Source organism: Notechis scutatus, chromosome 16 (assembly GCF_049901735.1).
Source record: "Notechis scutatus isolate UNSWTSFEM ecotype Mainland chromosome 16, rNotScu1.2, whole genome shotgun sequence".
Lineage (NCBI taxonomy): Eukaryota > Metazoa > Chordata > Lepidosauria > Squamata > Elapidae > Notechis > Notechis scutatus.
The window spans coordinates 46,993-68,310 of NC_142024.1; the positions used below are offsets into that span (position 1 = coordinate 46,993).

General features: G+C 55.5%; 1 protein-coding gene and 1 long non-coding RNA gene across 12 annotated transcripts in view; one reads left to right on the plus strand and one right to left on the minus strand.

The window, feature by feature from the left end:
- The window catches only part of LOC148129355 (uncharacterized), a 37,971-nt gene extending 36,140 nt beyond the window's left edge, over nt 1–1,831 (minus strand). For all 3 annotated transcript variants that reach the window (XR_015745487.1, XR_015745485.1, XR_015745486.1), the window contains exon 1: nt 1,746–1,831. This is a non-coding gene — a long non-coding RNA (uncharacterized LOC148129355). The remainder of the gene's footprint in view (nt 1–1,745) is intronic.
- Nucleotides 1,819–21,238, plus strand: PRDM2 (PR/SET domain 2). Of its 9 annotated transcripts, none has more exons than XM_087944500.1 (10): nt 1,819–1,886; nt 2,520–2,590; nt 4,510–5,282; nt 5,631–5,748; nt 6,493–6,596; nt 6,884–7,036; nt 10,161–10,287; nt 14,082–14,198; nt 14,766–19,173; nt 19,890–21,238. In XM_087944500.1, exons 5-10 carry the CDS (start codon nt 6,588–6,590, stop codon nt 19,900–19,902), a joined length of 4,827 nt encoding a protein of 1,608 aa, XP_087800626.1. In that variant the 5' UTR covers nt 1,819–1,886; nt 2,520–2,590; nt 4,510–5,282; nt 5,631–5,748; nt 6,493–6,587; the 3' UTR covers nt 19,903–21,238. The 9 variants fall into 9 exon arrangements, with proteins under 9 accessions (XP_087800626.1, XP_087800625.1, XP_087800621.1 ...); XM_087944499.1 differs by having other exon boundaries at nt 4,510–4,538; XM_087944495.1 differs by lacking the exon at nt 4,510–5,282.
- Nucleotides 21,239–21,318: the final 80 nt, after the last annotated feature.

Sequence of the window (21,318 nt, forward strand, 5' to 3'; positions counted from 1 at the left end):
CCTGACCAGCAACTTTGGGGCTCAGGAAGGCAGATAACAAAGCACCTGAGACAAAGGAACAGCTGACATCATGTAACTGGGAAGCATGCCAAGTGATGCTGTCCATTTGTGACATTGTCTTAAAAGCATCTGAGGGGGTTAGAAACATTCACAAAAAAGTTGTCTTCATTCCATGTTTTCACTGCTTTTCTGCTCAGCTCTGCCTTGATTCAGTTTCTCCTTAAGTCCAGGTTAATCAGCAGGACTTCTTATGGGACAGAACCTCCATACAGAACCTCCAGGGAACCCACCCATTGTCCCGATCTTTTTGCTTCCGACAGGTGCACATCTGGCCTCCTCACCCTGAGAAATCTCCCTGGCACTTTCCGGGCAAAGGCAAAAAAAATCTGTACTTCTTGCCAGAAACCGATTTCAGGAATCCAGTGGAACGGACTGTGATCCCTGGATAAGCTGGTTCATCTTTTAAGGCATCAGAGTGAGCCTTTAGTGGGCAGCTGTTCCTGTACAAATTGCACCACTCAGTTAGTGTTAACCTGAGTGAGCTCTGGGGTGATTTAACACAGCATGTGAACTCTCTCTTTCCAGTTACGCTAGGAAAAACGGATTAAGTTCTGCAGGCAGGTTAAGTGCTTTTGGCAGAGGCAGCCGGGTTGGTTCTGCCAGGAAGGGAGGGCAAACAATAAAGACAGGGGAAGGGACGGGGCTCCCACGGAAAGATTGGACCTGGGCTAATAATGCAGCACACGGGAATGGTGAATAGGAAAACAGTGTCCTCATCTGGCAGCCCTGGAACTACGGCCTGGGCTCTGATTCAAATTACAAAGAGAAAAGTTTCCCGCTATCCCACTCTGTTAGAAAACGCATTTTCGAAACGCTTTGGTGTGTTTTTCCCAAATCAGTCGCCCTCGCTCTTCATTTCATCATCTCGGAGGGAGACAAACCGCTCCCACCTGAAGATGCAGCTGTCTGCTCCACTTCTTTCCATCCTGCTCCAGTTTGGGTTCGATCTACATTCCTCTCCTCTCGGTTACCAGTTCAATGTGAATTACTCCAAACTTTCATAAATTGCAGAACTCCACCCTAGGTGCTGCCTAGTTGGTGGGGATACAGGATGTACAAGGCTGAGTTAGAAACCCTAATTTGCAAAATGAAAGAACAAGCCTTGGGCAAAACTGGCCTTTGGCTGCACCTTTGGCAGCTGGCTGGCCTAGCCTGAGCTTTAATAAAGCCAGGGCAGGAGAGCAGACTCGCTTTCTCTCTGCTGCTGAAATTCTGTCTGGGGGAACTTACTTCAGTTGGCCGAGACCGAGATGGGCGACAGACCGATTGGTCCCCACTGAGGGCTCCTCCAGGGACCCCCGCCACCCGCCTTGAGACCCGGGGCCATGGGGATGCTGCGGGAGGGCCGAAGAGAAATGGACCAGGAGAAGCCCGGATCTTCTTCTTCTTCTCGGCCTCCTCGGGTGGGAAGTCAAGGGGGCAAATGGGCGCCGGTCTCAAAACAGGAGGGTCTCGGGGAAAGCCGGCTGGGGGACTCTGGGCCGGGCCCGCCTCACAGGGCTGTTGTGGGGCGTCCCTCGCAGGGGAAGGCCTCGGAGGAGGGGGCAACGCTGCTGCCCCCACCGCATCAGGGGGCGCGAGGTGGGGCGGAGGGGAGAGAGGCGGGCTTGCGGGAAGGGTCTCCCTCCCACTCCCAGCCCCACCGACCCAGCCCGCCCCCCCCACCTCAGCCGCAGGGGACCCACCGGCGCCGTCAGTCCTTGCGGGGCCGTTGTGAGGCGGGAGAGGGGACAGGGCTTCTTCCTGCCCCAGCGCCGACGTCACTTCCGGGCCGCGGCGGCCAAGATGGCGACCGGGGGTTGGCCGGGGCCGGGTGAGTCGCGCAGGTGAGCGCCCCGCCCCCCATTCCTCCCCCGCGGGCCAGGAGGGGCGTTCAGGGGGATCCCTGAGGAGGGGAGGGGGCACTGCCCGGGGCCCGCGGGGGGGCAGACGGGGCGGCCTCGGGGAGTGCGCTGCGAGGGGGCCGGGGGGGTTGAGACGGAGAGACCCCTCCCTTGAAGTCCCAGCCACGAGGCGGGGGTGGGATGGAGGGGCCTGTGGACCCCATCGCCTTCACAGCCAGCCCCCCCGCCCCCCCTTTGGGAGAGACCCGGTGGCGGGGGGGCTGCGGAGGGGGGCCCTCCCCACCAAGAGCCCCTGGAGAAGCCGGGCCGGGTCTCCTCCAGCCGCGGGGTCGGTGACTACGGGGCCCCCAGGGCCGCCCGAAGCTCAGCCTTCTGCACCCCCGAAACCATCCTGGGCGCCTCTTTGCTCTGGAAGGAAGGAAAGAGAGACACTGTGTGCGTGTGTGTTGGTTAGTTGGGGGAGGAATTGCTGAACAAATCACTCCTTTCAAAGCACTAAGCAAATCTTGGAAATAAATTAATTACATCGATATAAATAACGGTAGAGGCTTTTACAATTACTTTAATTATGTATTTAGATGTGCAGGTATGACTGTTATCTGTTTTCCATTCTAGGTTTCATGTAATCAGAGGAATTTCCTTCTGTTTAACTTCTCAGATCACGTCAGGATTTCAGAATGAATCAGGTAAGTTAAAATGTGAGACTTTCTCAAAATTATTTCTACATTGACTGATTTTCACTTGATTGTGTGTAGACATGCGCTCCTACTAATCTGCATCCAGATTCATTTCAATGGACCCTTTTTCAAGGACCACGAAAGCTTGCTTTACGGTAGATAAATAACAGGCCCTGGAGTTCACTTCCTTCTTATGTTGGTGCAGGGAGGTAAAATGCATATATTTTAAAAGTAGATCTGTGTGAGCCTCAGCGCAGACACCATCCTGGAATAGTTCTTTAGCTACAGGTTCTTGAAGGAGATGGTGACAAGGATCCAGTCCCTTTCTCTCTTCTGGGGCACCTTCTTCAGCCACTCTGCACAGGAATTCAGCCTTGATTAAGTCTCCTGCTTGCCTGCCTCATGAGGCTACTTTTGCCAGGACTCTGATGAGCGGTGAAGCTCCTTGTTGTGGAAATCCTGGTCTGTGGACACCTCTCCCCTCCCCAATACTCAAGCAAGTGTATGTTTGTGGGAGGGCTGTTACAGCTGATCTGTTCATCTGGTCAGTCCTTCTTTTCTGAAGGGTGTGTGTGTGTCTGCCTTCCCACATCAGTTCACTGGTGCATTGATTGAATCTGCTGTTTGGGAGTGGAGAGAATGGGGGCTCTTTGGGGGCAGTTGTTAGTCTCCTAGGTGATATTTGTACAGGTATTGGGGAACCTTTGGATTACTTGAACTGCTTGTGGGAGAAATCTTCTCCTGGAATAATTCAGGATGGCTGCATTACAACAGCTGGATTAAATGCCATTGGCCAGCAGTGACACCCCCCGAAGGGTAGCTGATCTTGGTCCTCGGATTGATGTTTTTGCTTGGCCTGTGTGGTAGAAGTCGGAGGCTTGTCTCTGTGGGGATAACAGCTAATTTCAAATCAACTTGGGGCTCATTTCAAATCAACCAGGGCAGCAGTTTCTGACTAACAAAAATCTAGGATACATTTGTGCAGAAGAAGGGGAGGGAGAAGCAAGTACCATGTTTTAAAGAGACCCAGGGAGGGTCTTTTTATAACTCTTCTCTGCAAGTTAGGAATAAAGGGGTCCCGCCAGGGTTTTGGGCCTGGAGTGTGTGTGTGTGAGTGAGTGTAGGCGGCGCAGCCGTGGGATGCTGCAAGGAAGAAACCTCCTCTGGCAGCTACTGTGCTGGGTCATCCCTTTTCTTGACCATGTAAAACTTCAGACAGCCTTCAGCCTACTCTCAAAGACCACCTGCAAAAGAGCAGTGGAAGCTGCTTTCCAGACCTCTGTGCACCTCCTCACAACTGGTCGGCACGGGTGACCGCAACAGAGGGTTGTGCGCTTCTCAACCTTTAAAGAAAAGCTCTCCTGTCCCTGCTTGGAAAATTAGTCACAGCAGGTGCAGCTGCTCAGATTTGTTCAGGTTTGGCCAGTCATTAAACCAAACCACAAGGAGCTTCTAAACTCCACATTGATTTACAAGCCAGCGAGATGTTCCTTTGCCCACTGCTGGGTAATTGCATGTACTTTCTGAGGAGGCCATGCTGTGACTTGGAGCTGGCTTGATCTCCGGAGGGTCCTCAAGGTTGGCGTGCCTCAAGGCCCTCCAGTTTCCAGGCTTCCCCAACCGTCAGAGCCCTTCTTGGTCCCACTTCGCATTTCCTTCACGCTCTCGCCTTCCTTCTTGCCGTTTCTTCCTTTGTGCCCTGGGCCTCTGCTGCGTCTCTCTTGGTGTTGCCTCTCTGCTTTTGTCCCAGGGACCTATCTCTGCAGCTTGGGACTGCTCTGACCACAGAATCCCCTTGGCATGCGGCAGGCAGGACTGCCTTTGCATTCACACCTGGATTTGATCTCAGCATGTCCGTTTCACTGGAGTTAGAAAGTAAGTAAGTTGTTCAGCACCAACTACATCGTGTTCTTTTCTCCTTTTTACAGTGTCCTTTGTTGACAACTTGTAATGCCAGGTCTGTATACAGTAACCTCCTGCTTCTCCCAAAACATCCCCAAATGCCCCGTCTTCCATTCTTTCTTTGCTTCTAAGTGCTGACTTACAACTCAGCTTTGCTGTTATCCTGGTTTATTTGAAGGAGGCTTGTTAATTTCTTACTCCACAACTCTTGGAGGAGCCTTGCTTAATTAACAAGTAGGCTCCAAGATTTTTAGTTGTTGGGTGTTGCTTTGGTGTGAATGGGTGATACAATTTATTTAAGGACACACACATACATGTCTACAGGAGAAGGTTTCCAGGAGCTGTGGCATTAAATCCGAAGGCCACACTTGTGGTATTTCAGGTGTTTTTTAAGAATGTGTGGTGTCTAAACGGCGGGTGGCTTTGTGAGCCAAGTTCGGGAAGGAAGGACGGTGCATGCAGGGGGGCAGCTGTCAGGACCTGCTTAGCTTAATCCTGCTTTTCTTCCTGCTGACATTCCTTGCAATGCTTGCAAGGAGTTTATGTTTGAAAGATAATGTTCAAGGATGTAGTTGAGCCCCTGGGGCCCAGAGCGGCAGAAACAGTAGACTGGTTGACCTCTTCTCCAAAGCGCCTGAGGGCAGGACAAGAAGCCACTGGTGGAAGATCACCAAAGAGAGATCCAGCCTAGAACTCAGTCTGAGGGATTTTCTGACAGTGAGGACAGTTAATTAGTGAACCGGGTGAAGTTGTGGATGCTCAGTCACGGAAGGTCTTCAAGAAGAGGCTGGACCCTGAGGTGCCTATTGCCGTTCTTTCTCACCATTTACACAGCTGCCCCTGTCACACACGGGCTGTTGAGTGCCTCATCAGGGTGATCTCTGTGCAGCAGCCCCACACGGGGTGGGGTGGGGCACCTGTCCCCTCCTGCTGGAGGAACGTCTGAAAAGGTAGATGGCCTTTCTGTTTGGGAATCCAGAGCCAGGGTTGTGATGCCAGGGATCCGAGGACTGATATGAAAGGGAGAGGCCTGCCTGAGGCTCTGGGTGTGGCATGGCTGACGGCAGCATGGGGGGGCCACCGGTCGCTGTCTCCTGGGCTCAGCTGGGCCGACTGTTTTTCTTTTCTGTTCTGGTTCCCTTTGTAGAACTCAACCGGGCCTTCAGGATCAGTTGAGACTTTGGCCGATGTCCCCGAGCACATCCTCAAAGGGCTTCCGGAGGAAGTGAGGCTCCTCCCGTCCACTGTGGACAAGGCCCGGCTTGGTGGGTGAGCCCAGAACAAGCGCCTGGAGCAGGGGGCGAGGCAGGTCCTTGGCAGGGTTTCTTCCTGCAAGCATCGGGGGAAGTGCCCGGGTTCGGCTTGGCCCCTTGGATATGCAGCAGCTTGAAAAGCTGGCAGGGGTGTAATTCTTCCTGTGTCACAACTGTGCAAGGATGAAGACCTCACAAATTATTGTCAGCCTGTATTTAATTCGTTTAAATTTGATCAACATAGTTTTCACCCATGTGCCTCATCCACTTGATGAGTGGTGGGCCTTGGCGGGAGGATGTTGCCCTCAAAGCAACCAAGGATGCCCAACCTCTTATGAAGGCAGGTGCAACCCACAGGTGGAGGGTGGGCGGGGGGGTGGGGGGTGGAACAGCGGAAGAACAGCCTGGGAAGACCATCTCCAGGGAGACCAGCAGCAGCAGCCCCAAGCAAGCCTTGGAGTGGGGGGTTCCTGTCCCAACCGAAACTTAGACCCACACGGACCACTCATTCCAGTGGCCATAGCTTTGTGCCTTGTGGCCTTCCTCTTTCCCTCCCTCTTTTTGCAGGAGCCCAAAGAGCTCCCGATCCAGAGCGGAAGGCCACGGACGGGCCCCCAGCAGAAGGACGCTGTTTTGCTCTGGGCTTTGGCAGGGAGGAAAGACCTTGCAACTCTCAGGGTCTCGGCCCCTTCACCATGGCAGCCAGCCGAGGCTGTGGAGGGCTCACCACTCTTTTTTTCTTTCTTTGGTCTTCAGGTGTCTGGGCCACAAAGCCCATTTTCAGAGGCAGGAAGTTTGGCCCCTTCGTTGGTGACAAGAAGAAAAGGTCCCAAGTCAAAAGCAATGTGTACATGTGGGAGGTAAAGGAAAGCCGATGAGAAGTGGCCCCTCTCTTCCCAGTGGGAGGGTCTCGGGGGAGGAAGCAGGGAGCCCAGGGAAGGAGAGAGAGAGAGAGAGAGACAGAGAGAGAGTGTGTGTGTGTGTGTCTGTCCGTCTGTCCTCCGGGGAGGGGGCCCCGCCTGTTTCGCCCCTACCTTGGTCCCAGGCTAAGGCTCTGACCATCCCTTTCTCTCTCTCTCTCTCCCCTCCACCTCTCCCTCTGCCTGCCCCCCTTCCCCCCTCCCTTCCCCTGCTGCAACACTTGCAGGTCTATTACCCAAACTTAGGGTGGATGTGTGTGGACGCCACGGACCCGGCAAAAGGGAACTGGTTGCGTTATGTGAACTGGGCTCGTTCAGGAAAGGAGCAGAATCTTTTCCCGTTAGAAATCAATCGGAGCATTTACTACAAAACGTTAAAGGTAGTGGTGCTCTCTCTCTCTCTCTCTCTGTCTGTCTGTCTGTCTGTCTGTCTGTCTCTCTCCCTCCCTCCCTCCCTCCCTCCCTCCCTCCGAGTAGGTGTGATAAATTCTCTGCTCTTGAATTCCTTGTGAGAAGTGGAGGAAGTGAAAGACAGATGGTGGCTGTTTCCATTGGAGGAGGGTGGGAAGAGCCCAGTCGTTTTTCAGCCAGTGGGCTGCATTTCCGTCTTCTTCCCTACCAAGAGGCCTCAGCCAGGAACGTTGTCACCAGAAAGCATGGAACCTTTTTGAAAAGGTGCATTTAATGTCTTTGGCTCTTGGAAAGGATTTTAATGGATCAACACGGTTGCCTGGCAAAACTTTTAAGGCTCCGGTTTTGTCCCTTAGAATCTCCCCCAAACGGAAAGGATCGGTCTGATCATTGTCAGGCTTTTAAGGAGCATCTTGGGTACCTTCAGCTCCTGTCTGTCCTTAATCTCAAGCAAGGAAATTTCTTCCCAGCACCCTCGGAGAGGGAGGGCTGGGGTTTCCCTGTCGGGGAGTGGCACCTTTAATTCCCCCAGCTTGGATGGAACCAGGTGAAGGCCCACTCAGCCACCGATAGTTTGCTCTGCTCTTGACTGGAAAAACGGATCCTGCTTCAAAATGCAGTGTGTATTTTCAGAGGGACGGGTCCAAAAAAATGTTAGGGATTTTTCCGAAAAGGATTCCAAGGAGGGCAGCCTTTTGAAAATGCCTCAGATGTCAGGGCGCAAGGACAGGCTTTCAGACAAAAGCTGCTTCAAGTATAGCAACACGGCTAGATGGGAGAAACCCTTTTTTTTCTGCAGAGCCTCTTCTCTGACCTCTTGCCTAGCTTGGCAGTAGAAGAGGCAGCCCTGCGTACCAGCAGTTCCGTAGCAGCCCTTCTTCACTCCCCTCCATTCTGGGTAGCTGGTTTGAAACTGACAAGGCGAACAGTCGGTTTCACACCTTTGGCTTTTGCTGGCCTCCTAACCGTTCCCCTTGGAAGGCTCCTTGGCCTGGGATGATTAACAGCGGATGTTTTATTTGCATTCCCTGGGGAGGAAGGGATTACAAGAGCATCAGCAGGCACAGAGTGAGGAATACCCATCGGAAGCAATGTGTTAACACTGGCCGGCCGTGAGCTTGCTATGCAGACAGTCCGCTGTGTTCCCCATGGTGGAACACTGTTTACTCTCTTGTGATCCCTTCCTTTCCAATCACTCTGCTCTACTAGGAGGGAGGGGGGAAGAGAACCAACCGGTCAGGCGCAGGACAACCACCTCTACTGACAGCGATGGCAATCACATGACTGAGGGATCCAGTCCCATTGGTCCTAATGTGACTTTTTCAACACTGTCATAACTTTGAATGGTCACTGAATGAGACAGTTGGTAAGCAAGGACTACCTGGGACTTTTTAAAAGGCGAGGCAGCCATTCATAGGCTCCTCACTGTTAACTTCCTTGATGTCATTTTTGTGGCCCCCCATCTTTAGTTCTGTGGCAAGTTCCTCACATAGTTTCTAAAGTCACCCCCATCTCCCCCATGGGGGGAAGCGCTCTAGGTCCGAGGAGGATGGAGGGTGGTTTTCAGAAATGGTGAGGCCACAGGCTCTTGGTCTGCTTCAGTCTTTCCCTGCTACGTAGCCACCATTCGGCCTCTTGGTCATTCCCGTCCTGACGACGTTTAGTTTCTTCTTAGAAAGTGTTAGTTTGCAAGAGTGTTGATGCTGCCTTCCTCACGGAGTGACTCCAGGAGCCTCAATGTCGTGTATTAAACCAATCTTAAGTTTTTTTTTTCTTCATGCAAACATAGTCCCTAACAAGTAGCTGAGTATGTTTAGAATCAGAATCATTTTGATATTTGTGCGAAATGTGACTTTGGTATTAATATTTCCTTTTGAATACTTATTGAAAGTGATGTGCATGTATTTTTGTGTTTTCAAGATTGTTTAGGCCTTACAAATAAAAACAAACTCTCTAGTTATAGTTACAAGCTCTGTGAAAGTTTCCAAATGTTTCACAGCTAGCTTTAAGACAATTTTGAAAACTAAAGAAAGTGGCTTTGGAGTGTAAAGATTCTGGCGTATCTTTTTTTCCATTTGAGTGGTAGCCACTATTCTTTCGTCGCCTTCTCTTCTTTCCTGAGTGTTTTCAGACTGACAAACTGAAGGGTAATTTAGTTTCATTCTGATTTTTGGGAGCAAAATAGAAGGCTGGGCTTTGATATGTGGCAGAAGGAGATTTGTGGCTCAGATGTCGTCCTGCCAGTCATGTTGGGGAAAGGGGGGCGGGGAGGCTGACCTTGCTTTAAGAGGGTCCTGCAAGCCTTTTTATGGCAGGGGCTGGGGGGGTTAGAAGAGACCCTGCTCTGACTGGCAGGAGGGGCCAGGGTGGGCGAGCGGCCTTGACAGCACAGGCAGCCTTCGACCCAGCAGTTCCCGCCCTGGGGAAGGTGGGGCGTTTGTCCTTGCGGGTGCCTAGAGAGTTGATCTCTGCCAGCTGGGCTCCAGCCATGGTTGGTCTGTGGGGCTTAGATGACAGGCCCAGCATCCCTGGTTGCCTTTCCAGAGTAGGCGGGTGCCAGGGCAGGAGTTCAGCTCCTTCCTTGGGCTGGGCAGCTGAAGGGAAGAAGCAAGCAAGCAAGCAGGCTCCCTCCTCCTCCTCCTCCTCCTGCTAGGATGACTCAGCCGGGAAACATTTGGGCTTTCCTCAACGTGCAAGTTGCAGCCTTGTGCTGCGGTCCTCCTTCCAGCAGAGGGGCTGGGTGCGGCTCTCCTCCCTGGCTCGGCCTCCCCTCTCTCTCTCTCTCTCTCTCCTGTCCTTTCTGACGCTGTGATGCAGCACGGCCAGCCCGCTTGCTTGCAACGAAGCCAAGTCCCCCAGGGTTAAAGAGTCCTTCCTGTTTGGATGGCCAGGCCCTCCTCGGCAGGCGGCCCAGGGAGCGACAGGGGCAGCAGCTGTGCGTGATCCTCCTGGCCCTTTGGCCACCGGCCGCCTGCCTGATTCCTCCCCCTTCCTCCTCCTGCCTCTGCGTGGGTCGGCCGGTCGTGGGTGGGCGGCTGGCAAACAACCTCCGGTGTGATTGGTGTCCCGCTTTTGTCTCTTTCCTCCCGGTAGCCAATTGAGCCTGGGGATGAGCTCCTGGTCTGGTACAATGGGGAGGAGAACCCGGAGATAGCAGCTGCCCTGGAAGAAGAAAGGGCCAGCCACCGCAGCAAGAGGAACTCCCCCAAGGCCAAGAAAGGTAAGGCCCTCCTCCTCCTCCTCCTTACAACCCCCACCCCCCACCCCACCGGCTGCCCTCCTCGGCTGGGTGGGTGGGACGACTGACTAGCACTCTCCGCCTCCCTCCCTGCCAGCAGGAAAAGGCAGCCAAGCAGGAGAGGGGTGAAATGACAAGTGTGTGTGTGTGTGTGTGCGTGCGAGCTGGCGCCTCCGCCTCCTGTCTGCTTCTGCTTGTGAGATCAAGAATGGCTCCGCTCGCTCACTCGATGCAGCTTCCTTGTTCAGCCAGCTCTCGGGCTCAGCTCCCTCTGGGTTTGCCTTCCCAGCTGGGCTCCGTCCCCTCCCACCGGCTTCCCAGCCCTGTTTGCCCCTCCCTGAACCCCCTTCGGTCCTGGCAGCCATAAAGCAAGAGGTGGGTTCCTGGGCCCAGAAGGAAGTGGCTCTTGTAACGCCACCCACAGGGAGGGAGGGGGTTTCAGGTATTCGGTGGCCTTTTGGGGTGCTGGGCTGACATTTTCCCACAGGAGCAAAAGGGCCCGCCCTCCCTCCCTCCTCCCCTCTGGCCCTGTTAAGGACCCCAGATTCAGGGTGCAAATAAGATTTCAGTGCCTGGCAAACTCCAAGGGCCGGATTTGTACAGGTTGTGTGGTGAGGATCCCATTTCAGGAGGGTGTTGAAATTTGGGCAGTGAATCATCGGCCTTTCATCCCATGATCCCAGCGGAGCTGCTCTCAGTCTTGCCCTCAAGAAAATCAGTTCTACGTTTCTTCTGAGCGAGAGTCTTTTTGTAGGTCTGAAAGGCTGCCCTGCCAGGCTGCCGGGGATCCCACAGCCAAAAATCACAAGCCTTTATGGGGAAGTGCAAAAAGGAGGAGGGGGGAAGGGGGAGGGGCATGTTGTTGAGGACACGGTTTAGTTGATGGTGTTGTTGTTGTTTTTTTAAAGTCAGGGAAGGCAAGAAGATTGAAACTGCAGCCTGTTATTTTTGTAAGGACTTTTCTAAAATCTTGGTGGCAGAGAAACAGAGAAGCCAAGATTCTTGGGATATCCTTTTTCTCGTTCATTTTCAAACCTTGTTTTGTGCAGTGGCTGAAATCTCAGGGTTGCTGGGCGCTCACCGCCTGTTCTGACAAGGGGTCCTGCTGCACGTTGATATTGTAACGGCTAAGCCTGTGCCGCCGCCACCCCCCGCCCCCGTGCAGCGCCTGGTGGCTTCTGCATTTCCCCCGTACCGGGTGGATCTGGAGAGGCTGTCTTAGATCTTCAGATAAGCGGAGGGATTTTCTTAGCAATAGTCCAGCCTTTCTAAGGCAGTTTTCAAGGTCCTTTATGGGAGAAACAACACAGGCCAGCTGAATGTAAGGTAATAGACGGTGTTCAGCCGGTAAAAGACAGCAGGATTTGGCTGCCCCGTCCTGTGAAGAGATGCAGCTGAATCTCTCGGCGGTCTCAGCCGCCTCCCATCTGACCTCAGTGGGTGAGTTGAAACCCAGGCCAAGCTGCTGCGTGATTTTTGAGATAACCATGCGGGGTCAGTCTCACGCAGAGGCTGGCTGAGGAGGAAACGGCTTCTGTTATCTCTTTGTCTGGACTCAGCTATGCAACCAGCCTAACTGGCCTCGAGTCCCTTGTTTTATCTGAGTTGGATGGGCTGAGTTCATCCCTGTTTCCTCACCAGGAAGTTGGACTTGGTCTCAGAAGAGCCTTTGTGTGCAGCTGCAGCTTAAGACCTGAGTGCGAGCTCAGCGTTTTCATTTAGGAAGCACTGCAGAATTGGTGGCCTTAGAAAGGTTTTTAACTGAGTGCAGCCAGCATAAAAAGCCCCCCAACCAAAACAGGCAGGAGGGGAGCCAAACGACTGCAACACGGAGAATCGGTTGCCAGAGAAAACAGGGCAGGTATCTCCGGCTGGTGCTGTCACCCCTCCTGGGTGGCGCATGCCAATGCCAAGGGCTTGTTTTATCAGCAGTGTCTCTTTGGAAGGAAATTCAAACCTCCTCCAGTCATTATTTAGTGCAAATAATGTTGCGTAGGAGAAAAAAGAGGGACGCACTGCCTCTCGTTCCCTTTTTCATGCAGGGCTTTGACTCTCTTGGGCCGTGTCACTCAGGAGGAAGACGGGGAGGCTGGTGACTCTGTTTAGCTCTTCTCATAAATTTGCTTTGGAATCCCTGAATGGTCCAAGCAAAAAATAAATAAACAACCCCCTATTCTGCTGCTCTTCCATATCTTCAGTCTTTAGTCTGAAGTGAACGGTTCCAAATAAGGATGTGGGACTTTCACAGTAATTAGGGAGAAACAAGAAGTAATTTACTCATGGATAATTCTTTTGCCTGTTTTTTTTCATTGCTCATGGACTTTTTCGAATCAGTGGCCTTATCTTCAATAATTTCATAGTTTTCCCCACTTCATTCACTCAATATTTTAAAAGTCCAGGCTAAGGAAAACAGTGAGGAAAGCTCCAGATCCGAAGGGCTCCGGACAGCTCTAGACCAAGACTTATCCTTGGCCCATGGTTGTGCGCCGTTGAACCCCACTGGAAGGGGAAGGGGGCAACCCTAACCCATCCACCCTCTGCTGCCAGGAGGTGTTGGAGTGGAGAGTGGACAGCAGGAGATCCAAGCCGGTGGGGCTTCAACCTGACGCAGCCACAGAGGTGGGGGAGGGTCGTGCCCCCTTGTGGCTCCTGCGAGGCTTATGCTGAGAGCACACAGGGATGCGCCGCCACTGGGGCCACATGGGGAAGATGGCAGCCGTGTTGTGAGAGTATCCTGTCACGGAAGCCGCTGGCCTTGGGGAAGGTGGAAGGGACTTTTGCCCTCCTCCAGCCCCAAAGGTACAGGCTGGCCGGAGTGTATCTTTCAATCACAGCAGGCAGGAACCACAGTTGATCCAGCAATCCCACCACCTTCTTCTTCATCGTCATCATCATCATCCCAACTAGTAGTGCTCCTGATGTTAGCCTGGCCGAGGAGATGCTTGTTGCATCTTTGTGATCACATCGACACAGTTTGTGCAGCCCGGCTAGCGAGAGAGAGAAACGTTCTGCTTGCTCCTTGGACTCTGATTGAGTGGATCTAAAATTACAGTTGCTCTCAAGTTGTCATTCTGGCTGTTTTTAGTAAGCAGAGCAGCTGCTGGCTGAATCCAGGCGGTCAGGGTTAAACCTACATTAAGGTCACCCGCACCGAATGCCAGGATGGCTGCTTGAAGGGCGGGTGGGGGGAACGTCCTCCCTCGCAGGAGCTGTTGAGCCTTCACCTTGCCCTACGCTTTAGGAACTCGGGGGAAGATCGATCCGGCACGTGGCACTGAACCCTGGATGGATTAATGATGGTTCCTTGAACGATCTGCACTGTGCTGGGCAGCCCTCAGCATAGCCTCTGGGTCTGGACCTCCTGGCTGAGCTGAGCCCAAGTGGGAATGGTTCAGAGGTGCCCAGGGACCCCCAGCAAACCTTCCCGGTGCTTTGCTCACCAGTTGGATGGCTACTCCAGAGGGGGGGGGGTCTCGAAAGAGCTTTGAAGGAGGGCAAGAGGCCTCCAGGGTTTGGGAGATGCAGAGACTCCTGTCCACGGTCCACAGAGCTGAGTGTGCGGCCCTCCCACAGGTGAAGTGCTGAAGAAGCTCCGGCAGAGTCTTAAGAGGCGCCTCCTGCGCCACAGATCTTGGCAGCCGGCCCCTAGCCAGCATCAGCAGCATCCTGCTTAACCAAACGTGGCCACGTTTGGTGGCTTGGTGGGAGCGGGGGGAGACAGCATCAAGAAAGAAGCGCTCCATTTAAACATCAAGTTCTTCCTTTTATCTTCTTAGCAAAGAAAAAAGCCCCCGAGGCTAAAAACAAAGGAAAGAAAGCCAGGGATAATAAGCGGAAGCTGTCTTTGGAGGGTCTGGATTTGACCCCTTTCGACATGAGGGAGACCAGAGAAGGTAAGGAAGGGGCTGCCTGTCTCCTGCCCCCCTTTTTAAGGGACTGGGGGGGGGGAGCTGAAATGGGGAGGCTGTGTTGAAGAATCGCTAAGCGCAAGGCAGGGTTGGCATCCCGAGGTTTGGAAAGCACCTGTTCTTTGAAATGCCGAAGAAAATGCACCCCAAGCACCCCCAGTCATAGCCACAGAATGAGCCCCGCAAGATTAAAAGGGGCCGTGGAGGAAACGGGACCTGGTCAGAAGGGGGGAGGGGCGGGCAGGATGTGGGGAGGTCAGGGCCATTGGGTACTGCATTCGGTGGTGGTGGTGAGAGCAGGCTCCCATGCGCATTGGACCTAGAGGGGTATGTTTGTAATAAATAATTGTATTGGGTGAGTTTTGTTTTAAAGGGGAAATGCACTGCGCATAAAAGTACTTGTGGCTTGCAAAAGCAAACCTCCCCTCAGACTTGGGGGGCAACACACACGGGGGAGCGTGTTGCCTTCCAGTTTACCTATTTTATTAATTTGTAAAATTCATGGGCCGCCCACCTGACCTCAGGGTGACTCTGTTTTCTTCCATTTCTCAGCCCAGAAGCCGGAGGACAAAGCCCCAACGGTTTCAGCGGTGTTGCCCATTGACCAGGCCGCCGTCATCCAGGAGATGGTGAATCAAGACGTGCTTCCCAGCCTGCTCATCTCCAGCGCGACCTGCGAGCCGCCCACCACGCCTGAGGACCAGCCAGAAGTCGTCCTGTGTAGATCAAGAGGTTCGGAAGAGGGTCTTGAGGAGCAGGAGGAGCAGGACGAGGAAGAAGAGCAGGAGCCCCTGGAGGAAGTGGGAGAGGAAGAAGATGAGGAAGAGCCTCAGGAGGAGGAGGAGGAGGAGGAGGAGCGCTTCTCGAAAGAAAATCCAGAGGTGGAGTCAGGGTCGGTGTATGGGGACAGGCTGGTGGAGTCTGTAGAGGAGCAGAGCAGCCTCTCTGAAGACTCCCCCGAAAGCTCCCCCAAGAAAAAGCCCTCGGGGAAATGTCCCAAGGGGAGGGGGGAGCCCAGCACCCAGGGGGCGCCCATGTTTCCCTGCCAACACTGCGAAAGGAAGTTCACCACCAAGCAGGGCCTGGAGCGCCACGTGCACATCCACATTTCGGCCATCAGCCACGCCTTCAAGTGCCGCTATTGTGGCAAGGCCTTCGGCACACAGATCAACCGACGGCGCCATGAACGGCGCCATGAGGCAGGGCCCAAACGGAAGCTGCTCTCACCCCTGGCCTGTGCCCAGCTGCCCAGGACCAGCACTGGGGCTGCCGAGGGGAGTGTCCAGAATGAAGCCAAGGCCAGGCAGGAGGCCCCCGCCCTGGAGACCGAGAGAGTCACTTCCAAAACACCACCCCCTCCACTACCTTTGGAGGAGAGCAGGGAGCCCAAGGAATCGCACCCGTGCCAGTACTGCAGGAAAGTATTTGGCACCCACACCAACATGCGTCGGCACCAGCGGAGGGTCCACGAGCGGCACCTCATCCCCAAAGGTGTCAGGAGAAAACCGGAGGAACCCCAGGCTCCCGTGGGCCCAGCCCAACATGCCCCCAGCACGTACCTGGCCAGCACAGACCTGGAGGAGGAGGAGGAGGAGGAGGAGGAGGGCGAGGAGGATGACATCATGGACGTTTCCAGCAACATCTCGGAGAATCTCAACTACTACATTGATGGCAAGATCCTGTCCAACAGCAGCACTAGCAACTGTGAGGTGATTGAGGTGGAACCCGCCTCCGCCGAAGTCTACGGCATCAACTGCCTGTTGAGTCCCGTGACGGTGGAGATCTCCCCCAATGTCAAGGCGGTGCCGGTGCACCTGGTGGAGGAGTCAAAGGAGCCTTCTATTGGCGGGACGCCCGAGGCCAAAAAGAGGAGGACAGCGAGTCCCCCGATGCTGGCCAAGGTGAAGACGGAAATGGATCCGGAGCCCATCACGTCGCTGTGTTCCTTGACGATTCCCCTCACCATATCGACCGTGGAGAACCTGCCCTTCCCCAGAGAGAAGAGTGTTTATTTGTCCTCTAAGCTGAAGCAGCTTCTTCAGACGCAGGACAACAACAAAGTGGCCCCCTCCCCCCCTTTACCGGCAGGGGAGATCCCAAAGCTGGGGCTCCCCGCGGCCTCCCCTCTCCTCCCGGCCACCTCGAGCAGGTTCAAGCGGCGCACCAGTTCCCCGCAGCACAGTCCGGGCCTTCGAGACCCCGGCAAAGCCAGCGAGGGCAAGCCCGCTTGGACCGAAGCAGCCCTGAGTGCGAAGCCTCCCAAGCTGGAGAGACAGAGCAACTCCCCCTCGTGGACTCTGTCTGGGAGAGAAGAGAGGGAAGCGCTGAGTCCAGAAGAATTCAAGGCCACCAGGGAGTGGGCGCCAAGCCCCCCCTTCGGAAATGTGTGCAACCAGCAGCCCTTGGACCTGTCCAGCAACGTGAAGCAACAGTCGACCGGGAAGACCTGGGCCCAGCCGTCTTGGGAGTCCGTGCTGGACCTCAGTGTGCACAAGAAGCCGTGCAGCGATGGGGAAGGCAAGGAGGTGACTCCGCCAGCAGGGGGCGCAATCAAGAAGAAGCCCACCACCTCCATGCTGCAGAAGGTCCTGCTCAACGAATACAATGGGATGGGCTTGGGGCCCGAAAACCCCTCCCCGGACACAAGCCCGAGGCCGAATGCCTGCAAGCTAGCCGAAGCCCCAGAACCGCAGCCTGGCCCGGCTCCCCCAGCCCCTGGGGCAGAGTTCGGCTGCTCTGGCCTCACCGCCGCCGAGGTCCCTTTGCTGCCAGCCTCGAGCTGCCCGGCACCACCGGCCTCTCCCTCCCATCCTCCATGTCCTCCCATGCTCCAGGCCCCCACACCTCCCCCTCCTCTCCTTCCCACTGTTCGTTCACCCCTCCCAGAAGACCCGAGCAGCAGCAGCAGCAGCACCCCAAGCTCCTGCCCCTCCCCTCTGTCCAATGCCACAGCTCACTCCCCACTGCCCTTCCTTTCCCCAACTGTCTCGGCCTCCCCCCTTCATGCTGTAGAGCCTCTTGGCTGCGCTTCGCCCGGGCCACCCACTCTTTCTTCATCTTCCTCCTCCCCCTCCTCCTCTTTCTCTTCCTCTTCCGCCTCACCGTCCTCGTCTCCTTCCCCGCCTCCCCTGTCGGTGGCCTCTTCCATCGTCTCTCCGGGGGACCAGCTGGAGAATTCAGCCCTCCTGGTGACTTTCAAGCAAGAAGAGGGCGAGGCCAGCGGTCAGAGGCTGAGGGACGGCCCCCAGCCCTCCAGCGCGGCAGAGGCCGCCCAGGAGAGCTTCAGCAAGAGCTTTGTCTGCAACGTCTGCCAGGCCCCCTTCCTCGCCATCAAGGACCTCACCCGGCACCTGTCCGCTCATGCCGGGGAGTGGCCCTTCAAGTGCGAGTTCTGCGTCCAGCTCTTCAGAGAGAAGGCAGCCTTGTCAGAGCACCGGTTCCTGCTCCACGGGGTGGGGAACATCTTCGCCTGCTCCGTCTGCAAGAAGGAATTTGCTTTCCTATGCAACCTGCAGCAGCACCAGCGAGACCTGCACCCCGACAAAGAATGCAGCCACCACCAGTTCGAGAGCGGGACTTTGCGCCTGCAGAATTTCACCGACCCCAGCAAAGCCAGTGCGGAGCAGATGCAGAGCCTGCCCAGCGCTGGCCTACAGCCCTCCAAGGAGGAGGAGATGGAGGAGGAGATGGAGGAGGAGATGGAGGAGCTGAACGACTCCTCCGAAGAGCTCTACACCACCATCAAAATCATGGCGGCCGGGGTCAAGCCAAAGGGTCCTGACGTCCGCATGGGCCTCAACCAGCACTACCCCAGCTTCAAGCCTCCCCCGTTCCAGTACCACCACAGGAACCCCAACGGCATCGGGGCCACGGCCACGAACTTCACCACCCACAACATCCCCCAGACCTTCTCCACTGCCATCCGCTGCACCAAGTGCGGGAAGAGCGTGGACAACATGCCCGAACTGCACAAGCACATCTTGGCTTGCGCATCTGCCAGTGACAAAAAGCGATACACGCCGAAGAAGAACCCCGTGCCCCTGAAGCAGGCCGTCCGCCCTAAAAACGGGGTGGTTTTGCCCAGCCCGGCCGGCAGCGCCTTCCGCCGCGTGGGCCAGCCCAAGAAGCTCGACTTCGGCATGGAGGCCAGTCGGGCGGCCTCCAACAAGCTGAAACTCAGCGCCCTGAAGAAGAAGCAGCAGCTGGTCCAGAAGGCCATCCTGCAGAAGAAGAAGTCGCAGCAGCAGCAGCAGCAGCAGCGGGCAGAGCTCAAGACTGGCAACACGGAGCCCAGTGCCCACATCTGCCCCCACTGCAGCCGGGAGTTCACCTACATCGGGAGCCTGAACAAGCACGCCTCCTACAGCTGCCCCCAGAAGCCCCCTTCCTCCTCCTCCTCCTCGAAGAAGAAGAAGAAGGCCAAGAAGAAAGTGGGGGGCTCATCTCCTGGAAGCGGCAAGAGTGGCACCAACCCCCGTCGGCGAACGGCCGATGCCGAGATCAAAATGCAGGGCTCTGCCACACAGCTGGGCAAGACTCGCGCCCGCAGCTCGGGGCCCACAGCCGTCCAGCTGCCCTCCTTCAAGCTGAAACAGGGTGTCAAGTTCCCCAAAAAGGGCCACCCCCCTCCTCCGTCTGTGGCCAGAAGCGCGGGCCCAGCGAGACTGGGCAAGGCAGTCCCAGCGGAGGGGAAGCGGAGCAAGGGGGCCGCCAAGAGTGCCCCCCCTCCCGGACTGCTGGGCAAAGCCTCGCGCAAGCTGCACATCCGCATCCAACGCAGCACAGCGGCCCTGGGCAGCCAGAGGAAACCCGCTGACCGGTTCAGTGGCAAGTTGCGGGAAAGGGTGGGGGGCCCCGTCACCCGGAGCCTGCAGCAGCAGCAGCAGGGAACCTCTGCCACGGAGGCCACGGAGGCCCGACGGGAGGAGAGCACAGCCAGGCCGGAGCTGAAGGACACCAGGTGAGCTCCAGAGGGGCCACGTGGGGTTCCGCCTTGACTGGGGGGAGGAGGAGGGGAATACCAAGAAGGGCCCCCAGGTCCTGCCCCAGCCCACAGAGCTCTTTCTTGGGAGGCACTGGGACGTGGGTGCCGGCAGCCCAGCAGCCAGGGAGCGGCCCTCTGGCCAGCCAGGCCTGGCCTCCCTGGACTTGCGCTCTCTCACACAGCCCCATCAGAGACCCGCTGGTTGGCGGGGGCTTCGTCCGGTTTGCTTTGCAGTGGCTTGGTTCACACAACATTAGGCCGGAGCCCGAGTCCCGCAATGGCTCGTCTTGCGATGGCTGGCCAAGGTGTGCAAAAGAGGCCATGCTGAGCCTCTTGCCACCACCCTGGTCCCTTCTCGGTCATCACCCGTGGCTGCTTGCTTCTCCCTGGCCTTCCCCTGCCCTGCTGTGCCAGGGGCCTGTCCATTGCGGGCCCTTAGCTGACGCAGCCACCACCAATGGCCGCCTTGAAAAGCTTGTTTCTCCCACTGGCAGCTGCCCGTCTTCAGTGGGTTCCTGCTCGTGTAAGTAGTCGACTTGACACGAGCCACCCGTGGCTCTCCCGGTCCGGGGAGGGCATCGTCCAAGTGCCAAGCATTGGGGGAAGGGGAGAAAGTTTGTTTTCCTCCTCCCTCGTCTCCCCTTCCTTTCCCCCTTGTTCCACATCATCACACTGTGCTTTCTCCCCTGCAGGAGCTTCCCTTGAGGAGACCTTACAGCTGAACCCTCCAGACGTGTAAATGAGATTTTCCTGGTCCGGGGCTCGGCCCCCCTGACGACCAGCAGCAGCAGCAGGAGGAGGAGGAGGAGGAGGAGGAAAGCAGACGCTCCACCCTCCCAGCAGGCAGAGCCGAGGATGCAGTGGGCAGTTGCCAACAGGCTCGCCCAGAGCCGGCTTTGGTTGCCATCCCCACCCCCCAGCCACGCCTGGCGACTCTTAGCTGCAGGGAGAAGACCGTCCCGTGGAATGGGGTTGCCCCTCTTCTCCTCTGGCAGCCCTGGGCTTTTTAAAAAGGACTCGGTCCAGTTCCCCGGGAGCAAATGCCACCTTGGGCTTCTTGCTTGGGCACCTGGCTTTCACCTGGCGCAATAAGGAGGGAAGCAGATTAAAAACTCAATGGGGGGAGGGGTCTTGCCAAACGAGAGGGCCCGGGCGAGTATCAGGGATGACAACGGCACTCAAAGTAAGTCTTGGTCACCCCGTCTGCCAAGGCCTTGGGGTCAGGCCAGCCAGCAGGAAAAGATTGCCAGGGACCCCTCCCCTCTTCTCCCCACCGCCTCTTCCCTGCTGGCTTTGGGGCCAGCCGCTGCTTTTCAGCCCTTGTGGGAGCAGGAGGGCCGCTAGTGGGCGAAAAGATTCCCTATCCCAAATTGCCCTGAGCTGGACGTCTGAGGTTTGGTGGTAGATGACCAGCAGGAGACGGTGTGGCCCAAGGGGGGGGGGCTGGCTGGCAGTGGAGTGGGCAAGAGCCCCCCCTTTCCCTTGTAAATCTCTCCCCCCCCCCCTCAATTTTCCCGGAGAGGCGGCTCCCTCTTTCCCCCCAACCTCGCCTTCCATTTGGGTGAACAGCAATCGCTTCATTTGATTCCCCCCCCCTCCCAATTTTTTAAAAGTTACTTGTCCTTGACTTTAAAAAGTGATCTACCTCTTAAAATTTGAAGTTTTGGTATTTTTTGGGTGACTTCATGCCACTTGAACCACCTCTTGCTATCATTCCCTTTTGTCTTTTTGGTTGCGTTTCTTCTGATTCATGGGGGACATCTACACCCAACAGTTGTATAAAGCATTCATAGCAAGTTTGGAAAGGGGGGAATAAAATATTTAAAATTATTTAAATTGTTTTTGACACTTCAGTTGTATTATATGTGATTTACATTTTACATTGATTTGTTTATGTGGGGGAGGAGAGGCTCTGGAGATGGCTCTTCAATTAAAGTTTGCTGTTCTGTAGTTCTTCATTTCCCCCCCTTTCTTCTTGTTGGAGAGTGATGCAAAGACTATTCTATTAAAAACATTAAAATTTCCAATTTGCCATACAAAACCCAGTTTGTCGTTGCTTCCAAATGTCATGTTGGCAAGATGTGGATTTGCAGCCAGCCTTGTGGGGAGGAGGAGGTGGAG

Coding starts and splice junctions, on each gene's coding strand:
- PRDM2 (XM_087944495.1), top strand. Junction 5,749..6,492: donor TGTGGACAAGGCCCGGCTTG/GTGGGTGAGCCC, acceptor TTTGGTCTTCAG/GTGTCTGGGCCACAAAGCCC. Junction 6,597..6,883: donor GCAATGTGTACATGTGGGAG/GTAAAGGAAAGC, acceptor CAACACTTGCAG/GTCTATTACCCAAACTTAGG.